Genomic DNA, 22,054 nt, shown 5'->3' on the forward strand with positions numbered 1-22,054 from the left:
CACATTAGGTATCAAAACAATAAAATAGGATAAGATTTATTTGATAAACTAGCATTCATAAATAACTCAATACACATAACCCAACCCCTGTCTCAATTATTTGATGAGAGTCCAACAAGCTGAATTATATAAATTTTTGAATTTTTGACAATTAAATAAGTCAATTTTACTGAAAAGTAACCACTTGCAGGGTCATGCTTCCAAACCCAAGAATCATCTGCTATAGAAATTGTTGAGAGATTCAAGATTTCAAGAAGTTTTTCCAATAGATTAAGCTCCCAGACAAATAAATTGCTTCTCCATCTCAAGTCTCAAACTCAATGGCCTTCGACCCAATACCCAATTGAGAATTCATGAGGCCATCACCGACTTTTTTAGTCACCCTCTCAGAAAATCAATCCAAACTAGCATCCATAAGATCTTCCAATAAAGATACTTTCCTCCACCCTTGTGACAGAAAATATTTGATAGACCAAAACTTGCTAATTTTTTTTTTATAGAAACTAAATTAAAATTTTAAGATATTTATTTATATAGAAGAAAAACTTATTTAACCTATTATATAAGTCCATACAATGTAATTTTGTAGAGAGTGTAGGTTTTCTATGTGTTAGTTATTTTTTTTTTTTGGTATTTGAGTTGGAGAACCTTTTTGTTCAATATACCTTTTGGTGTAAAAAAACATGTGAGGAGATTCAGATTGTATTGTACATGATTTATATAATCGTTTAAGAGATCACAACGTGGGGTCAAGCCGTTATCTAGCTAGCTAGTGGCTCATATACAAAGTTTGCTCAAAGGATAATATATATATATGAGTAATCTCTGCAGCCTAAACAAATATATAACAATTCTCAATATATACCTAACAATACAACGATAAAATAATTGTCCATGCATTCCCAATTACATTTTATATGTTAAACATTTATATTAATATATAATCCAAAGCTTGATTCAGAATGGATTATTTATAAGACAAATTAAAATTATATAGCAGATTCTGCATCTATGCTAATTATTTCAAACTAAATGAATTTGGAAAGGAAAAAGAATGTTAGGCAAACAATATAATTTTAAACTATTTTTTCAAGAAAAGAATATAGTGTATTTCACAAAATTGTCTCAATCAATGTAGAGTTGGCACCAATCACTGAAATGTTTACCTTTTAATAATATAACTTGATAAATTGATCTCGCCTTGCATGAGGTAAAACTACTGAACAGATAGAGTAATAATATTTTTAACCCATCATAATTAACTAGTCAATTATTCTCACAAGTTTATTTCACAAAGGTTAAAGTATTATAACCAAGTTTTACGATACGACGGTCGAGTATAACTCATATGCATCAAGAAAAAGTTGGAGGTGGCTCATAAACTGAGCTATATTGAGAAAATTTAGAGGTAATGTTCCCCCGCAGTTCAAGGATATTGTTGTTATTTAATTTGGACCGAATTATTTATTATTAATACTGTTTAAGCTTGTAACACTGAAATTCTAATTCATTTATTCAATCTTATATAAACAAACTGTAGCGAGTTCTAAAGTCGGAGACGTAACCACTATTTTTGGAAAACTTTGTTATCAAACTTCTCGTGTTTATTGTTTGCGTTTATTTCATTATGAGAAATGATATATCAACACAAATTCTAAACACAAACCAAACAAATATACTCCTTTTTATTTTTTAAATAATATAATATTCTTTATAAATTTGCGTGCACACTCATTTCCTCTTGTATTTATACGTTGTCAAATACATGTTGACCAAATTTGTGTTTAAATAACACAACTCTTTCATTATTTCTCTTTTGTTACTAGTTGCTCCAACAACGACAATTTTTGTCTCGTAAATTTAAAATAACACTTTTGGCTCCTTCATTTTATTCTATTTGCAAAATTGAGGCGCCTTGATTTTGATCAAGTACTCAATGCATACCTCTCTTTTGCGGTTAGAGATAGAATTTAGGGGCCAATATATCTACTTTAAAATTTTACCTCTCTTTTGCGGTTAGAGATAGAATTTAGGGGCCAATATATCTACTTTAAAATTTTAGGGATCAAAATTGCTAGATTGTGAAACTTGAAAGGGTCAAAAATATATATTTTAGTAATTAAAACAAAAAGTTTAGGCGAATACATCCTAGGGACAACCCAAAGTTAACGAGTCTCAAAGGCTCAAATAAAAATGACATAGATATTATATTATAAAATGTGCTTTTTTTCCCTATAATGTAGGAAAATTTGAGTTTTCGTCCATAAAAAAGAAATCCTTACGATTTGTCCCTGTAATATCATATTCATATCATTTTAGTAATTCATTTTGACATAACACACAAAAATATTAACGTGACACATTTTATCCTATATAGTGTATCCATAAATAAAAATTTTACATTGACAGCAAAATTTAAACTATATCCTTATAAAATTTTAGCTGAATCTTTACAAACTGACCAACTATATTGTACACCCAAAGATATTTTATGAGCGTGAACCTTTGTCTTCTCACTAATGTTTTATTAACTGCAAATATATTACTCCCTCCGTCCCAAATTTTTAGGCTTTTTAACTTTTTAATTTTGTACCAAAATTTTAGTTCTTTTAAGAAACCAATGCATATTTAGTGATACTTTACCGTTTGAACCCTTACAAAAGTTAAAGCATTAATTAAATATATTTTTTCTTTTTTAATAAAGTAAGGGTAAAAATGAATTTACTTATCATTTCTTAATCTTTATGCAAAACTCCAAAAAGACTAAAGTTTTGGGACAAAGAGAGTATTATTAATAACCGGTATCTGCACAAGACGAATAAAGGTCGAGAAAAGCAGAACTACAATACAATGCGCCGTATATAAGTGGAACACCAGTGAAGAAAGCCCAAAATATACACCACCTAGTAGAGGTTCATTTATAATCCCATTTTTAGAAGGGCACTTCTCAGCCTCCAGACCACCAAAGAAGACCATCAACCCAACCCATAAAGATGCCACTAGACTCTAACTCCCGATCTCGAATAAAAAGTGATCTGTCCACCAGAATCCAAAAATCACCTTCGCGAGCCAAAAATTGATGGGGCAACGATAGAATGAAAATCTAGGCAGATAAGTCTACAACTCGCAGTCCACCTCCAAACAATTAACACCGATGTGGAAGAGGTTATCAGATACAAAAAAAATATAAATCTCAGCAGATTTAAAAATCATCAAAGACTAAAAAAAATTCCTGCAAATGTCAACAAATTTATAAGCGATCAGAAAACATCGTATCGAAAAAAGCGGGCAAATCTTCTCACTAACGATTAGCTGATTTCCAACTATACAAACCACAACATAATATTTTTAGCACCATTATTTCTTAATATAATATATAATATGAAATAATCATAAATTAATAACCAAATTACTATTCATTTTATATTTTTAAAAAACCAAATTGATATATCCCACCAAATTCAAAAAGACCCAGCCAACTTGATATTAAATTTAACTTGATATAATAAATTTTTTTAAAAAAACATATATTCTAATTATAATATCTGACAAATGATGGCAGGAAAAATAAGGAAAAAAACAACTTGTGTGTGCTTGTTGGCAATAAGATATGAATCAAGAGTGTAAGGCCTACACACAAGTCGGTGTGGCCCCAAAAATCACAGTAGCCTGTGTGCTGTTCAAGAATTACATAATAACAATATAGGGACATAATTTACTCTCCAAATATAATTTCACCACCCTAGCTAAATTATTTTTCATTTAATTAGCAAAATGTATATAGAAGCAAAGGAAAGAGACAAAAGAAAAGAAAGAGAAAGAGATATGGGTATGGTATATGTATGGGTGGACAAGTATGTTGAGTAGTATTATTTATGTAGAAAACATCAAATGATTGAGGAATAAAAAGTGAGGTGTGAAGCAAAAATTTTACTCATAAGTTTATTGTTTTCTTCTCTTTTATCTAAGTGATTGTTGTTGTCTCCTTAGATACAAATTCTTCTTGGTGTTTTCTGGGTTTATTCTCAAAATCTTTTTTCAAAGAGACAAGAAAGCAAGGAAAATTCAGGTCATTCATTTTTTTGTTTTCACTTTTTTATTTTATTTTATACTTTAATTCCAAGAGACAAGAAAACATGGAATTTAATTTGTGACACACACATCTATATTATTAGATTGTGACAATATTTTTTTTTTTTTTTATGAAATTTCAGATTTGCATCAAGAAAATTAACATGGCAGCTTCTTCATCATCTACTCCTTTCTTAGAAATTAGACAAGAAAATCAAAGTCAGATTACTCAACAACTTCAATCTTCAACAGATGCTTCATCAACTGCTGCTCAACCTTTAGTTCCTCAGAAAAAAAGAAGAAATCAACCTGGAACACCATGCAAGTAGCTCTATGCATTCTTCATTATTTCATTACCTAAAATTATTTTTAATTACATTAAAAATTACCCTTTTGTGAAATATTTATGGGTTTCTTCTCAAAAAACAAAATTTAGAAATAAACCCTAAATTAATCTTGGATTGTGTTATTTAGGGCTATCAAATTCTTTGACTAAATAATGGTTAGAATGAAAACACTTGTTTTTTTTTTTTGACATGAAGAATGGAAAAAGTTTTTCACTATATATACTATTGGGTTTGTGTCTTAACTTTTTTTAATTATTCTATACTTACTATTAAACAACTTTTATTTAATTTTTTTTATTGGTTAGTGCTTGCTTACTCAATTGAATTCAACATGCAATTGAACCATAAAGTTGTGTAACTTTTTATATATACTTTTTGCTTTGAAAAATATATTAATTTCAATGAATTACAGATCCAGATGCAGAGGTGATAGCACTATCTCCAAAAACTCTAATGGCAACAAATAGATTTGTATGTGAAGTGTGTCAAAAAGGATTTCAAAGGGAACAAAATTTGCAATTACATAGAAGAGGACACAATTTGCCTTGGAAACTAAAGCAAAAGAGTAACAAAGAGCCAAAGAGAAAGGTTTATTTGTGTCCTGAGCCATCTTGTGTTCACCATGACCCTTCAAGAGCACTTGGTGATCTCACTGGAATTAAGAAGCACTTTTCTAGAAAGCATGGTGAGAAAAAGTGGAAATGTGAAAAGTGTTCTAAGAAGTATGCTGTTCAATCTGATTGGAAAGCTCATTCTAAGACTTGTGGTACTAGAGAGTATAGATGTGACTGTGGCACTCTCTTCTCAAGGTAACAAACTAACTTTCTAATCATTTTTTTTTACCTAAGCAAAAATATATATTTTGTTTCATTTCTAGTACTTTGGTTGCTTCTCTTCTGAAATTTATCATATTTTGTATTGAGTTCGAACATCTCTTATTCTCCGGTTTCTTTTCATATTATTTTGGTATTCAAAATTTTTGGACCGAATACAGAGATAATCAGTGAAAAATCAAACAAACATCCGACATTGTCGCAAACATTCAATTGGAGTAATACACACGGTAAAAAGTCGATCTATTTGAATCTCTTTCACATTATTAATGAACTTTAAACTTGGAAGAAATCAAACAAACATTCGACATTATCCCAAACATACAAATTAGTTTTCGCTTGTCTATTGTGTTTTATTTGACAAGCGAAAGTTACATCATTTCTTTATTACATAAAACTGCAATATAATTGATATCTTCATATTTTTTTAAAAAATTTGGTTTGATCTATAAATTAATCTAAAGATTGCTAGCAAAGTTTTAAATTAATTTTTCTTCATTTTTTGATAATTTCAATTTTTATCATTATAATAAAATATTTTTTTGAGCTAATTATAATTAATTAAAGCTCTGTAAGCTGCATTTTGATTGAACCACTAACATGGTAACAAAAAATTTCAACTTTGCTCCCCTATCATTAGTTTCTTATGATTGCCAACAATAATAGTTTTGACTAATTTAAAAAACCAAATGAAAAATAATTGACAAGGTAATTGCTTTCCCGACTAGTGCAGTTGCATGTATCTTTTTTCTCTAATGTGGGTACACCTTGTGCTCCGACTATAACTTTTAATATTATTTTTTTAGTGACAAATATATCATATATTAATATATTTTACAGTTAAAAAAATATTAAGTTGACAAGGTAATTTGTAGAAAATGATTTTCTTCAATTTATATATATATATTGAAGAAAATGGTCGTAAGAAAAGTTAAAATGAGGCAAGACCATTGAAGCTTGTTGTTGTGTTAGTTTATGCGTGGGTTTTAGTGGAGGATATGGCAGTGTATGTGTGGTAGACTGCTTGCACGTGAGTACACTGCACAAATTTGGTTCAAAAATTGAAATGTTTTTCATTAGAAAATAATTAGAAACACAAAACAAACCAAAACAAACTTAACTTATTTTTTGTGTACCTTGGGAACAACGTCCCTTTATATTGCTTATTCCCATTCACATGTTGCTAAATTGTTAAAAGGACACAGTGTGATACTGTGTGTTTGTTCTCACATGAGTTGAACTTGCTTGGTTTTGTTTTCTTTTGTCTTGGAATTTTACACATTGTTCAATTTTTTGTGTAAATTTTACTTCTTTTTTTTTTTTATGATAAATTTTTTTGTGTGAGTTGTGTGTATAACTGGATACTCTATAGCCGATTGTATGGTGCAATTGTATTTATACCGTTAGATGATTAAGATAAATAATTTTACGCTATGTCAAAAAATAAATAAATAATCTTACGTTGTCTAAATCTACATTATTATATATGCAAAATACTCTTTCTTAATTTAACGATCTATCTTTGATTGCGCCATATACTATTGCATATGATTCATTTGTTTACTCATTTTACAATGTTAATAAATAATGGTCAATGGTTTATTTATTTCTTCAAGTTAGTTATGCATCAATGCAAAAATTCTCTATAGCATTAAATTTGCATATCTATTGTTCATGTTTTCTCCAAGATTTTCCGGGAATATAGCACCCCTTTTAATAGTACAATCGTATTCACAAGAATTATATAAGATGGTAGGAAATGGACAAACTTATGAGACAGTTTGCATTAATTGGGGATGGCCCCATTTTGTGGTTTTGATTATTGGCTTTCATCAATTTGTAAAATAATTCTTTCATTTGAGTCATCAAATAGAGGACTCAAGTGGTAGTTCGATAAGGAGTTGTTGGTGTGTAGTAATAAGATTTTGGAATAATCTCATGGGCCCTCTTTTCTTATTGTTTAATGCTTAGATCGAATCTATTTCAAAATATGTCCACATTATTTAATGCTTAATTTCCACTTTGTTTCCATAAATGTTTTTTAGAAATGCATTAGTACACATGCATTTTCTTTTTTAGGCATCCTACATACACACATGAAAATTAATATATTATGTTCCAATTTTTTTTTTCTTTCTATTTAGTAAAAAAAAAACCCTTAATTTTGTATCTCACTTTTAATTGATTTAGTTATACTTTTAGTATAATTTTTGTGGTGTTGTGGTGCTTGTGTAGTCACTAGCTAGGTTTTTGGTCCCGAATAAATAACTAATTAGTGATATGAGTTGGAACGCTAAAGAAATATATTATGTGTAAGGTCTAGGATTTATAAATTAAAACATTTAGTCAAATTTATGACTTTGCTAGAAAAATATAATAAATTTTATAATGTAAGGTCATCTTTTGGATAAATTCATTTTCAAATAGTAACCGGATAAGTTAAGTTATTTTTCACCTCACTTTACTTACATTCTATATTTCTCTCCCTTTCTCCATCACATGTTGTATTTCCTCTCCTTTCTTTTCTTCCTTTTGGAATTTATTTATTCAAAAGCATGAGAGAAACTTTATTTCCAATTTATTACCTTTAAATTATCTCCCACTCAGATAGTTTGGCTGATGAACTAAGAGATGCAGAAAGAGTATTGTCTAATTTTCAATCCCTAAAAATCAACTTAACAAACAAATCCACTAACATACTAATTAAGATCTATAACGTAGTTAAAATATCTTGATTAGTCATGCCTAACTATTGTTTGTTTAAAACAAAAAGTGTACATTTGTCTCTATGTATAAAATAAAATACTTTTGAATAATTTCTAGTACAATTTTCACAAATAGAATTTTGTTTACAACATTATAGATAGATTCTAACCATAACAAACTTGTTATTTCCAATGTTATATTTTTTTTTGCAGGCGTGATAGTTTCATCACACATAGGGCATTTTGTGATGCACTAGCACATGAAAATGCAAGACACCCTTCCAACATGAACCCATTAGCAACTCATCTATTTTCCACAAACCACATAGGTTTAGCCCTAAACCAAAATCAACAACAATCCACAAACAACAATATCTTAACCCTAGGTAATATTCCTTGTACACCAAAATTTGAACATCATTTAATCTCACCTTTGCATGGATCATCATCATCATTTGGTCAAAATCAACAACAATCACCTCAACAACAATCAATGTCTTCATCACCTTTCTTTATAAATGATCCAAATCAAACTTTTCAACAAGACCATCTTCAAGGACCGTTTTCGAATAAACAGCTTCATCTTCATCACGGTCTCATGCAACTTCCGGATCTTCAAGGTAATACCAATAATAATACATCTTCTTCATCGGTATCGCCGTTTAATCTAAGCTTCTTTCCGAATAGTAACAATGCATTGCATGAACAATTCAATAATATAAGTGAAGCTCATCATCATCATGAAGGTTTTTCTTCACTCTTTGGTAATTCATCAATGCAACAAGAGAACATGTTATCATCGCCACACATGTCGGCAACGGCATTGCTTCAAAAAGCTTCTCAAATTGGTTCAACAACTACAACAACTATGAATAACAATGGTGTAGAATCTAATGAAGGAATAAGATCAAGCATGGAAAATGAACACAATCAACATCTACATGGTTTGATGAATTCTCTTGGGAATGGAAACACTTCAATATATGATAACAATAACCTTGGTCAATTTCACAATGTTGAGGAGAATAAAAAGATGTCACAACAAAGTCTTGGTAATTTGTGCTTTGGAGGGTCAGATAAATTGACTTTGGATTTTCTTGGTGTTGGAGGAATGGTGAGAAACATGAGTAATAATACTAGTGGTGGTGGATTTTCTATGAGTGCAATGAACAACATGGATCCTAAAATGGAATCAACACAAGGGAACCAACCTTTTTGAAGCTCAACAATGCAATAAGCTTTTGGTGATATAAATTAACTAGGGAGAAAAAAAATGTTTATCAACTTTTTATATGTTCTAGTTTATGCACGCAAAAGCAATATTTTCTAGTTTTGAACTTTTTTTTTACCTTTCTTTTGTAATTGACAATTGGTATTTTAGTTTATTAATTCTAAAATGTGCAATGCATGTGTCTCAAGACATGAAAAACCTTGGAACTCAAGGAAAATTTACGACAAGAATTATATTTACTTCTCTACAAAAAGACAGACGAGTTGCTTCGACCAAGCAATTGTCCCTCTAAGTTGTTATAGAATTTGTTAAAGGCATATTTAGTACGTAAAAAAATGGTCTCTTAGATTTATTGAATCTATCTAATATGAAACTTTGAAAAATAGTCGAAAAGTAGATCTTATCGGTTTTAGTAAAATCTGAATTTTACAATAATTTTTTTTGAATGACAAATATATTATATATAAATATAAAAACAAAAAAAGTACAAGAGAAAGTTTAGAAAAATAAACAGGTATTAGAAGTACACTCCATCAGAATCTAACAAATCTCTAAGATATGCAGGAAATAAAATTAACTGAATTTAACAATGATAGATAAGTAGAGATCAAATGTAATATTTTATTATAATTTATTAAAATAGCAAGATCTACCTTTGGATCAAATACACATTAGACACAGCATCTTCTTGTGTTAAAATCCATGTATTTATCTCAATTCTTAAATACACCATTTTCCAATTTTCAGTCACTTTCTTCAACTCTTCTTTGCCATTCAAAAAAGATAGTTTCCACTCTTCTTTAGCTATGATAATTAAATTTACTACTGTTGCATTGAATTTCATGAGGTAAATTTAGTAACTGTAAAAGCACGTGGTAAAGGCAGGATCTGTATTCTGTACCATAATGAAGCTGGCTCTCACTTTCTGAGAATCTTCACATGTTGGCTATATTCCAAGGAATACGACAAACCCTGATTTCACTTCAGTTTCATAATATATATCTTCCCTTCAATATATTCATCATATATAATATTGACTACTCAATAAAACCTCTTATAATGAAAAAACTACTGTTGTAAAAACAACTAATTAATTAAGATATTATGATTCTTCACCTAATACCATATATTTAACTAAACATTTGCATACTAACAAAGTTTCAAAAGTAAGTGATTGCTACGTGAAAGAAACATGCACATAATTAATTTTAAAATATGTATGTTGACATTCTTTTCTTTTACTTACTCCCTCTTGTGTTTCAAATTTATAAGTAAAAATGAATCAACAAATTAAAATTAATATATTTAGTTTAAATTTTATACTAAATACATCAATTTTTGTTGACCAATTTTTGCGTATATATTTTAGAATGAAGAGAGTATAAATTCTGTCTCTATTAAGGCTAAATCTATTATTTGATATGTTATTGATGTTCGTCATGGATTAGTGTCTGATACCGATTATATCTATAATTTTCATGTTATTACATTCAAATAATTAAGGTTCACTATAGATTCAAATAATTCTAAAATTATTGAAGTCAGTCTATAAATGTCACTTTTGTGTCTATTTGAATACTTCATCCATATTTAATTATAAACAAAAATTCACTTCAAATTCATTAAATTAATGATGTATTAATCAAATATAACATATATTTAAACAGTTAATTTTTACTTATAATTAAAGGTTAAAGTACGTATTTAATAGCTTATCATTTCATTTAAATTAATCATATGCATGTTGACTTATATACTAGTACTTTTTATGAATTGTGAGTAATCTCTATCTATCTGAAGAGTGTAACTACTTGCATGATAACATGCACTGTAGTTTATGTACTTCCTTAGTCAAATATCGTTAGTGTTTGCTCTCATTTCACGTCATATTTATTTATTTATTTATTAATAATTTTTCAAATGAGAGTGATGCCTGACCGTACTGACCGTGTCCCTGAAGAAGCAGAGATAAAGTTACCTGTAATGTTCGTTATAGTAATTATATAGGTAAACATTATGTGACACTTTGTCACATGTGTTGCTCTTTTTTTCCACATTTGGGAATCATTTAGTCCGTGACCAATAATCTCATTAATACTACGTCGTTTCTGGTAGACCATGATTTTCGTTTTTTGCCATATTGGCAAGTTACTTACTTGGAGAGATAGGGTTGTAAATTTGCAAGACATTGATGTTAAGTAATAAATATATTTTTTAGAGTATATTTTAAGTAGTTTTCAATTTGATGGTGATTTGGAGGCAGAGTGGCTCCTGCTTAGTCATGTGTGTTTTAGTTGGGAGTTTATTTGTTGTTTACATTTTTCAATGGATTTTGTTTTTATTGTATTGTATTTGTATCCCTATCCTTAATCTTTTATTTATATATATGTATGTGACACTGTTGTTTCGATCTTTAACATATTTGCCATTAAAATAAAAAGAGTTTAATTGATATGCACTGACGGTGTAAAATAGTTTTACACGATCGTTCAATAAATAACCATCATTTTATCATATCATGTCAAGAAAGTGGGGTGATGTGGCGAAAAACATGGTTGATATTGATTGACAGTGTAAAATTATTTTACACCGTCGGTGCATATCAATTAAATCCAAATAAAAAGTAGTTTTCAATTTAATTTAATCATCTCAACCCTTAACCAATTCAATGTCTCCTTCTTTATATTTTAATGGTCTAAATCTCCACATTATTTCTTCAAATTCAAATAGCGTTCCCTATTTATATCTCAATGTTCGCTTTTCAGGTTTCATTTGAGAGAATCATAATCTGCCAAGGCCGTTTTGTGCACCATATATACGAGAGTCGAGTGCAATGTGCCAATTGACAGCTTTTAGCGAAATATCCTGAACGCAACCAAAACTCCTATTTAAAACTAAAAACACAAAATTTGTGAGGACTCACTTAAGTTTTATGATTTGATTTGTAGTTATTGAATGCGTTTATCGAAGTGTTTTGATTTTGGTGATTTTGGCAAGATGACAATTATTGTGTTTCGATTTATATTTATTGAATGGGTTTATTGAAGTGTTTTTTTAATCTTTGATCGCGTAATATTCTTTATCACATTGCCACTTTTAATTTGGTTTCTGGTTCATATTTTAAAATAAAAGTTGACTTGTTGTTGTTGAATGTTTGAGATGATGAATGTTTGAGATAAAAAATCAATCCATTGTAATCCACAAATAAATACAGACACGTAAAACCAAATTAAAATTGATTCTCAATCATGTTTAATTCTAATCTTACATTCACTAAGAAATTAAAGGTTGTTTTACGGTTAAATTTTTTATCACTAAGCAATAAGAATAGAAACATTATATATAGAATTCAACAATAATTAAGTATAATATTATTGGGTTGAAAGATTAATGGATATGGACGAAAAGAGGTTGGGGTACATGAGTTCTAGGATGATGACGAAGTTGATCAATGATAGTATGTTCTAGGAATGTTATGGGTTTAGGGGGGGAAATAAAAAAAGGAAAGTGAGGTAACTAGTAGCAAAAGAAAAAGTGGAGGTTATGGCAATATAAGAATTAAAGTTAGGTGTGACGGATAAAAAATTGTGCTCTCAATTATGGGACGAGATGATGTAGTTTGGCGGAGCACTCCGACAATTGGTAGAAATGGAGGCATTATTATAAACTACAAGAAAAACAGGTCTTTGCGGTGGCCAAAAGTTCAAGCAAATGCACAAAAAGTGGCCGCAATTGTAAATTTGCGGCAGATTATTTTTCCACGCAAAAAATATGGTAGCAAACATTTGCGACGAAAGAATTTTAAATTTGCGGCAGATAATTTGCTACGGACGTATTCTGCCGCAAAAACAATTTTAAATTATTTTTTTGCATTTGCGTGGGCCAAAATTTGTTTCACAGTAATTTTTGCATTGAAACCATTTCCGTGGGCTAGTTTCCGTCGCTACATGTATGATTTTCATAAAAAATGCAATTTTTTTTTACTAAACTTTGCAACTTTTTTTTTTTAATTTTAAAATCAATGAGACAATTTTTTTTTGCATTTTAATTTTAAAAATACTAAAGAAATAGAAAAGTAAATATTTTATATAAATTTAAAATAAAAAGTTAAAACATAACTAAAAAATATATTAAAATGTTGAGATATGATGATTGTATTGAGAAGAAAATAGAGCAAAACTTCTATGGTTACGTGACCATATAGTCACACTCACATAATTTTTTGAAGATTTATAAAATAATTAAAAGAATAAAGGAAAAATAATATTTGGTCATGTGAACATTAGAATAATTCAAGAAAATATTGAGATGTGAAACTGTATAAAGAACGAAAGGAGATTTTTTTATATAGGAAAAAATTGAATTGCGAAGGTTCCCACACCATGTCATTTCGTGGTCCTTAAGCCGAAAAAGGCATTACATTTGAAGCTCTAATTTGTGTGGTCTAAAACTTTACATTTCAAACCGCCGGAAATGACATTACAATTTGATTTAATTTCATCTAAAATTATACATATTATTATCTTAAGTTGTCCGCGTATTCAAATATGTTAGCCACATGAATTATTTAAACATATATTTGACAAAAATGACTAACTTAAAACTTTTTAAATATAAGAAATCAAATTGAAACATAAAATAAGCATAAGGAAACAAATATACGTGGTTGTGAAAGAAATCGGAACAAGTTGATCATAATTAATCAACATGCATGTAATGGTAGCAAAGCTCGAGATCAATGCAAAATTATTTTGTGAGGCAATACAAAGAAAATGCTAACAAGCATCTAAATTAATATTTTAAAAATCGGATCGAAGAACGTACACCTTCAAATCAAGTTTTAATTGGATAATTAATAAATATATAATTATTCTCTTCAATAGAAATAACAAATACTTACACTGCTTATTAGATGATGCAAATGAGTATTTTGACTATTTACAAACAAGGACTATAATTGGAGCAGTGTTTGCCTCCCTCTATGATTGAGAAAAAGAGATAAGATATCATAATGGTACCCTTAGCCTTTATGATCACTACATGCATAATTTATCATATGCTAGCCCCTTGACCATGTACTCATTTCTTGGTGTTACATAGCCACATTATGATCAAAGGACATGATTCTAGGAGTTGCATAGCCTCATTTATCAATCTAGCAGAGTGAAGTCTCAAACCACCTTTGAAAGAATTAGCAAAACAGATTTTGTAAGGATAGCCCATTATGCAAATGATAAATTTGATGTTTTCTCTCCCAACCCCCCTCATTTCTTTTTTACCCCCTGAATTTTCGTTTTTGCGTTTTGGGGGTACTTCGATTTATACGAACCGAGTTTTTTTGTCATGCTCAAAAATTTCGATTTATATAAACCGAAATATTGTGTTCCAATTTTTTTCCAGCTTTCCTGCATAAATTCTGCATGAGACCCTCAACTTCCACAATTTATTTGAAATACTAAACGATGTCTGATTTGAGTAAACGATCACTCGTTGGAAAGCTTAGGGTGTCAAGAATACAAATATAATTTTTGTTTTGAGGGTTAACTATCTAATTGGTTCAGTTTGACCAAAGAATGGGTACTGGTACAGAAACAGAGCATAAACTTTTCTCAAACTTGTAGGTAGATTTTCTCATACTATACTTGATGGAATTTAACAATTCCGGTGTCCATCTTGTAGTAAATGTTGTCTTCTTTACACTGAATGAAAAATCATTAGCATACGACTTATATTCAAAGAGCTATGATAAATTTACCACAGGTATCTTTACAACATTTTGCAGAAACTTTTCTCAAACTTGTAGGTAGATTTGCTCATACTATACTTAATGAAATTTAACAATTCCGGTGTCAATCTTGTAGTAAATTTGTCTTCTTTACATTGGATTAAAAATCATTAGCATACGACTTATATTCAGAGAGATATGCTAAATTTACCACAGGTAGCTCTACACGAATTTTCACATAAATTTTCCTTCTTTTTGGGGGTATATGTTATTTCGGTTTATATAAACCGGATTTTTTTTCCATGTTTAAAAACTTTGGTTTATATAAACCGAAGTTTGTTGGTAAAATTTTTTCATATCGCAAGGGGCAAAATGAGTTTTTTGGGGGTATAAAAGAAATGAGGGGGGTCGGGAGAGAAAAGTTTGATAAATTTTGTACGGGGAATCCATTATCCATTCAATAATGCTATTGGAATACAAATCTAGACATTCAATACCGGGAGTGGTTATGGTGCATAAGCTTTTTCCTTATGCGCCATGCATAAATAATGCAAAATTGCTTAACGCGTCCCCAAGTTTGCTTAGCGCGCTCACCATATGCTTAGTGCACCCCCATATTTTCTCGCGCGCCTCCCAGTTTTTTTTTCTAGCGCCCCCAGATTGTTTAGCGCGCCCCCCAATTTTTTTGGACCCCGGTTTTTTTCTAGCACGCCCCCCATTTTTTCTCGTGCACCCCTAGTTTTTTTTCCTCCCCCAGGTTTCTAGCGCGCCCCCCTATTTTTTTTCCTCCCAAGATTTCTAGCACGCCCCCCAGTTTTTTTCCTCCCCCAGATTTCTAGCTCGCCCCCCAGTTTTTTTTTCCTCCCCCAGATTTTTTGCGCGCTCTCCATTTCCAATTTAATAATTACTTTTGTTCCTTTGAAGTACATACTATAAGAACCTATTTTAAATTAATTGTGTTGCATTGCATGATTATATAGCCATATTTTAATTTAAAATTACATACTAAAATATATACTGTAATTATGGTTTAATTTATCACAATTAACATAAAAACTATTAAGTACATTAATGATTTTGGAGTACAACCATCTGAAACTATTCCACAGCAAAATGATTTTGAAGTACAACCTTCTGAAACCATTCCACAACAAAATGGTTTTGGCATGATTTTAGTTTAAAACTAACTACTAAAACATTTAACCATACATAATACTCTGAAAATTATCCCTAATCAATAAACTAAAATTCAATTAATCACTTTTTTTTCTTTTTTTTTTGTCAAAAAAAATTCAATTAATCAAAATTTTTTAAAAAAATTCAAGGGCGCGCTAAGCAATATGTGGGGCGCGCTAAGCAATTTGGGGGCGTAGTAAGCAATCTCGGGGGGGGGGGGGGGGGGGGGGGCTAAGCAATATGGGAGGGCACACTAAGCAATTTGGGGGACGCGCTAAGCAATCTGAGTTATTTATGCATGGTGCATAACGTTGCCCTTCAATACCTACACTTTTCATGGTATTTATATGGTGAACAATGTTGTTTTTCAATTCTTTTATAGAAAAAAAATTAATATAGAGAAGAAAAGTCTAGTCGACATTCTTTGAGAAAAAAAGTTCAGTCTTCTCTAAACTAATACTCTCTCCGTTTCTTTTTAAGTGTCAATTAATGTCGGATTTAACAATCCTATTTAACTGTCATTTTGATATTTTAAGGATACAATTTGTCGATTATACCCATTATCAATTACTCTTAAATTTTTCAATAAAACTAATTAATGTTATATACTTGGAAAACTAAATTTTTTATTTTATTTGGTACATAACATTTTTTTTATATAATATTTTAAATTTATTGGAAAGAGAAAGCGTGTGCAAAAAAATAGGAATGTATTAATGGATTAAAATTCGAGTATAATAAAAAGATAAGATGCAAAAATACATTTTATTAATTTGATTTTACTATTTTAAAAGGACACTTAAAAAGAAAGAGTATTAACTGTGAAAAAAGTTTAGAAAATACACCATATTATGGATTATCATTCTCCCTTTGTTTCAACGTACATGGGCTTCGCCCAATTCGATTTTAGTTTGCAGACACACACACGGTACTTGCTTTTCTTTTCTTTCTAGTTTACTACTCTCTCCATACCATTATATATGTTATTTTTGGGGAAAAAATTTGTACCACAATATATATCACTTTATATTACTAAGGAAGTATTTAATGCTATTTTTTCTATTATACTCTTAACTATTTATTACTTTCTCCTTTTTCAATTCTTCAATTTATTTTTTTCATACCATAAATAAAAACTAATTTTATAAATTAACTCATAATCTCTTTTTTCCATACAACATTATGTACCTTTTTTAATACGTGTAAAAGTGTCAAAACAACATATATTGTAATACAGAAGAAATATTTAACTTAGTGGGGAACCCACTTAGGGCGTAACCACACTCAATAAGTTGAAATTATGAGAATGATTATAAGATAAATAAAAGTTTGTGCCACGTCTTGTCATTAAGACCTACGATCTAGACTACAGAAACATTTGTAATAAAATTGTCATTATTTATTTATAACAAGATTGAAAGAAATTTTTTTTTAACGTTATTTATTCAAAATTTTGAGACATAAAATCACAATTTTAGATTCTTAGGCACCCTTGGACCGGCCTTTTCTGCCTGAATAAAATTAAATAGTCCTATTAGGGAGTAGTTATACACTGCAAGATAGATTGAATATAATAGTCATATGTATTTTTTTTTTAACAGCAAATATATTATTATTATTATTATTATTATTATTATTATTATTAATAATTTAGTCTCTGCATAAGACGGATAGAGATTCGTAAAAGAGAGACTACAAAACAAAGACGCCATATGTACTATCTACTCATACTGAAATATGAAATATTAAGTTCCATTTTCTTTTTTGTCAAAAAAAAAGAAGTTCCATTTTATTTTACATTTGAAAAACACTATTTTTATGTTACTTTATGTTGGTGTTTTGATTGGCTACATTTTGCAAAAGCCAACCAGCCAGATGCTGGACTGAGATGCTGTAGCATCATAGTACAGCATACTGATGCTCTGTTTTCGTGCAGAATTTTTATTTCAAATCTGAGTCAAGATTTGCTTCAATTATATATTCAAGCACGTGCGCCTGGGCAAAACGAGCCTTGCTCAGCAAGTTTTATTGAAGTCGACTGAAGGAATGTTATTTAAAACAAAAATATAATTATATTATATTTTTGCGTTTTTTTTTGTTTGGAACAACAGGAATTATATTTCTAAAAATAATTTAGGGTTGGGCCGCAATTCCTACAGCTGTACATGTCTGAAGACCTAACTTGGACATCAAGACAATTGAAGACTATAAATATGTGAAGCCTCAAACCTTTACAACTCGTGAATTCTAAACCTTGTATTACAAAATTGTGCGTTTTTAAGGTTTAGTGTGTGTGTCTTTTGTGAGCCTTTCTTGTGTCGTTTTGATGCAAGTTTAGGACTGGGTTTGTGTTGTTTATTGTAAGCTGCTCCTAAGCTTTTAAGCACGGAGTTAGTTTGTGTGATTCACTCATAAGCTTTTAAGCAAGAGTGTGGTCTAGTTTCTAGGAGAGTGTCTCCATCCTTACAATCATTATTGACAGCAACATAGTACGTGTTGTTAGAGGGAATTTGGGACAGGGTCTCATTATCTAAGAGGTTCTTAGGTAGGATTGCACGGGTAGTGTCTAGGTGATAAGTCAAGTACCAGGTGTTGGTCGAGGGCTTTGAACTAGAGCTATTATAGTGGATTCATTCCTGGATTGGTATCCCCCAGAGTAGGTGACGTTGCACTGAACTGGGTTAACAACTACCTGTCTTATTTATTATTCTGCAATTTATTTATTTATTTACTGTGTTCTGCAACTGTCTTGCTGCAACGTGTGCTATAGCATCTTGTGCAGCATTGTGTTCACTGCGTGCCAGATTTCAATTGGTATCAGAGCAGGCACCCTTTCTGGTTATAGGGTGAGCTCCAGGGAGAATGTCTGGCAACATGGAAAAAGAAGGAGGGCTTGTAAGCAGATCACCGCTTCTAGTTGGTGTCTCCAACTATGATTATTGGAAATCACGCATGATTGCTTTCCTAAAATCTATGGATAGCAAAACTTGGAAGGCTGTTCTGAAAGGATGGGACCCCCCTGTGGTCATGGACAAGGATGGAAAGCCAACACTTGAACTAAAAGCTGAGGAGGACTGGTCTAAAGAAGAGGATGAGCTTGCTTTGGGAAACTCAAAAGCATTATACGCATTATACAATGGGGTAGACAAACACATCTTCAAACTGATCAAAAAATGTGTCTCAGCAGAGGAAGCTTGGAAGATTCTTGAAACTGTTCATGAAGGTACTCCTCAGGTAAAAATGTCTAAATTACAGATTCTTACTACTCAGTTTGAAAATTTACGTATGAAGGAAGAGGAAACAATTCAAGATTTTCATATGACTATTCTAGACTATGATAATCAATTTGATGCTTTGGGGGAGAAAATTCCCGAAGAAAAGTTAGTAGGAAAAATGCTTAGATCACTTCCAAAAAAAATTGATATGAAAGTTACAGCTATGGAAGAAGCCAAAAACATATCTCAGATGAAGCTGGATGAACTGGTTGGATCACTCCAAACTTATGAAAGTGTTGCAAATGGAAGAAGTGAAAAGAAAAATAAGAGCATTGCCTTCTCATCTAAAAATAATGAAGAAGAACTGGAGGATGAAGAAGAATCTAATGAGAGTATTTCTGAGGCCATGGTGTTATTGGGAAAACAATTTAACAAAGTTCTGAAACGAATGGATAAGAGACCCAGATCAAATTTCAAAAACAATGCTCCAGGCACTATGCGCAGCAATGAAAATCAAGGAAAACCAAAAAGTGAGGAAAAATCAAGCTTAAACAGAAACATTCGATGTCATGAATGTGAAGGATATGGTCACATCAGACCTGAGTGTCCAACATATCAGAAGAGAACAAAGAAAGGGCTAACTGTCAGTTGATCTGAGGATGATGACTCAGAAGATGATACAGCATCTGTAACTGCTAAACATATCTCAGTCTTAACAGGTATTGTTACATCTGATACAGAATCTGATGATGGAGAGGTAACCTATGAAGAGCTTGCTGAATCATAGAAGGAACTTTGTCTTAAGAGTGAAGAAATCTGCAGGGTTATTGAGAAACAAAAGGTAACCATCAATGAGTTAAAAGCAGAAAAATCTGAGAATATCTCAAAGATGGAGGAACTTCAAAAGAAGGTAAATTATCTATCCTCTGATCTTGAAATCTGCAGGGTTATTGAGAAACAAAAGGTAACCATCAATGAGTTAAAAGCAGAAAAATTTGAGAATATCTCAAAAATGGAGGAACTTCAAAAGAAGGTAAATTATCTATCATCTGATCTTGAAGAAGCTAAGGAAGTCATTGAAAAATTAAATGCTGACATTTGGCGGCTGAGAAAATTCTTTGACATGTTGTATAAAGATGATGAGCATCTTGACAAACTTCATAAGGCTGATGGTCAACTGGAGGAAATCTTAGAGAAAAATGTTCGAAAGCCTAGGAATATTGGGCTTAGCTATGAGAATGTCAACAAATTCAAAAAATATAGTCCTGACCTCATGTACATGGATCCTAGAGAAACTCAAAAGCAAAGGATGCCTTATCAAAAGCTGCAGCATCATCAGCAGCATTCCATGTCAAGAAATAGAAGAAAACACCATGCTTGGAGATGTCATTACTGTGGTAGAAAAGGGCACATAAGGCCTTACTGCTACAAACTATATGGGTACCCTAACAGACGTCCTCAGCATAAACCTGTTTCCACAACTGCCTCTACTCAACAAGAATGGAAACCTAAAGGTGAAAATGAGAAGAAAAGTAATACAACTCAACCTGAAGAAGAGACTACTGCTCTGATTGCTCACACATCACTTAGAGCTTCATCAAGGGAAGACTGATACTTCGATAGTGGCTGTTCAAGACACATGACCAGAATAAGTAAATTTCTTGTTGGTATAAAGTCTTATTCAACCAGCGTTGTAACCTTTGGTGATGGTGCAAAATGAGAAATTGTTGGGATAGGGGAGCTCAGAAGTAATAGCTTGCCTAAACTAAACAATGTGCTGTTAGTAAGAGGATTGACTGCAAATTTGATAAGTATTAGTCAACTATGCGACCAAGGAATGAAAGTAAACTTCACCAAGTCTGAATGTTTGGTTACAAATAACGAAGGTGAGATTTTGATTAAAGGTGTCAGATCAAAAGACAACTGCTATCTATGGGTTCCCCAAGAAGAAGCAAATATGTCAACATGCTTAATCACTAAAGAAGATGAAGTAAAACTATGGCACCAAAAGCTTGGCCATCTTAATCTAAGAAGCATGAAGAAAGCAATATCTAAAGAAGCCATCAGAGGACTGCCAAATCTCAAAATTGAAGAAGGTAGCATATGTGGAGACTGTCAGATTGGGAAACAAACCAAGATGCCACATCCAAAGCTGCAGCATCTTACCACCACCAGAGTTCTTGAACTTCTACACATGGACTTGATGGGTCCTATGCAAACTGAAAGCTTGGGAGGTAAAAGGTACGCATATGTTGTTGTTGATGACTTTTCTAGATACACCTGGATAAATTTTATTAGAAAGAAATCAGAAACCTTTGATGTGTTTAAAGATCTATGTATTCAACTTCAAAGGGAGAAAAACAATGTTGTATTAAGGATCAGAAGTGATCATGGTAAGGAGTTTGAGAACTCCAGGTTCTCTGACTTCTGTGCCTCTGAAGGCATCATACATGAATTCTCATCTCCCATTACACCACAACAAAATGGTGTAGTAGAAAGGAAAAATAGAACTATACAAGAGTCTGCAAGGGTAATGTTACATGCAAAGAAGCTTTCACATGGTTTTTGGGCAGAAGCTATGAATACTGCTGCTATATTCATAATCGTGTCACTCTGAGATCTGGAACAACAACTACTCTGTACGAATTATGGAAAGAGAGGAAACCTACTGTTAAGCACTTCCATGTGTTTGGTAGTAAATGCTACATCTTGTCTGATAGAGAACCAAGAACCAAAATGGACCCTAAAAGT

General features: G+C 31.2%; 1 protein-coding gene across 1 annotated transcript; it reads left to right on the top strand.

Moving 5' to 3' along the window:
* The first annotated feature begins 3,569 nt into the window (after window positions 1–3,569).
* Window positions 3,570–9,360, top strand: LOC123918400 (protein indeterminate-domain 5, chloroplastic-like). Its single transcript, XM_045970438.1, has 4 exons — window positions 3,570–4,069; window positions 4,215–4,392; window positions 4,831–5,227; window positions 8,170–9,360. The coding sequence occupies exons 2-4, from the start codon at window positions 4,236–4,238 to the stop codon at window positions 9,173–9,175; spliced, it is 1,560 nt and encodes a 519-aa protein (XP_045826394.1). The 5' UTR covers window positions 3,570–4,069; window positions 4,215–4,235; the 3' UTR covers window positions 9,176–9,360.
* Window positions 9,361–22,054: the final 12,694 nt, after the last annotated feature.

This window comes from Trifolium pratense, linkage group LG1 (assembly GCF_020283565.1).
Source record: "Trifolium pratense cultivar HEN17-A07 linkage group LG1, ARS_RC_1.1, whole genome shotgun sequence".
Taxonomy (NCBI): domain Eukaryota; kingdom Viridiplantae; phylum Streptophyta; class Magnoliopsida; order Fabales; family Fabaceae; genus Trifolium; species Trifolium pratense.

What these genes read in the sequence shown, in the direction of transcription:
- LOC123918400 (XM_045970438.1), top strand. Translation starts at nt 4,236, where the DNA reads ATGGCAGCTTCTTCATCATCTACTCCTTTCTTAGAAATTAGACAAGAA. An exon ending in AAATCAACCTGGAACACCAT is followed by an intron (nt 4,393 to 4,830) that starts GCAAGTAGCTCT and finishes AATGAATTACAG; the next exon opens with ATCCAGATGCAGAGGTGATA. An exon ending in TGTGGCACTCTCTTCTCAAG is followed by an intron (nt 5,228 to 8,169) that starts GTAACAAACTAA and finishes TTTTTTTTGCAG; the next exon opens with GCGTGATAGTTTCATCACAC.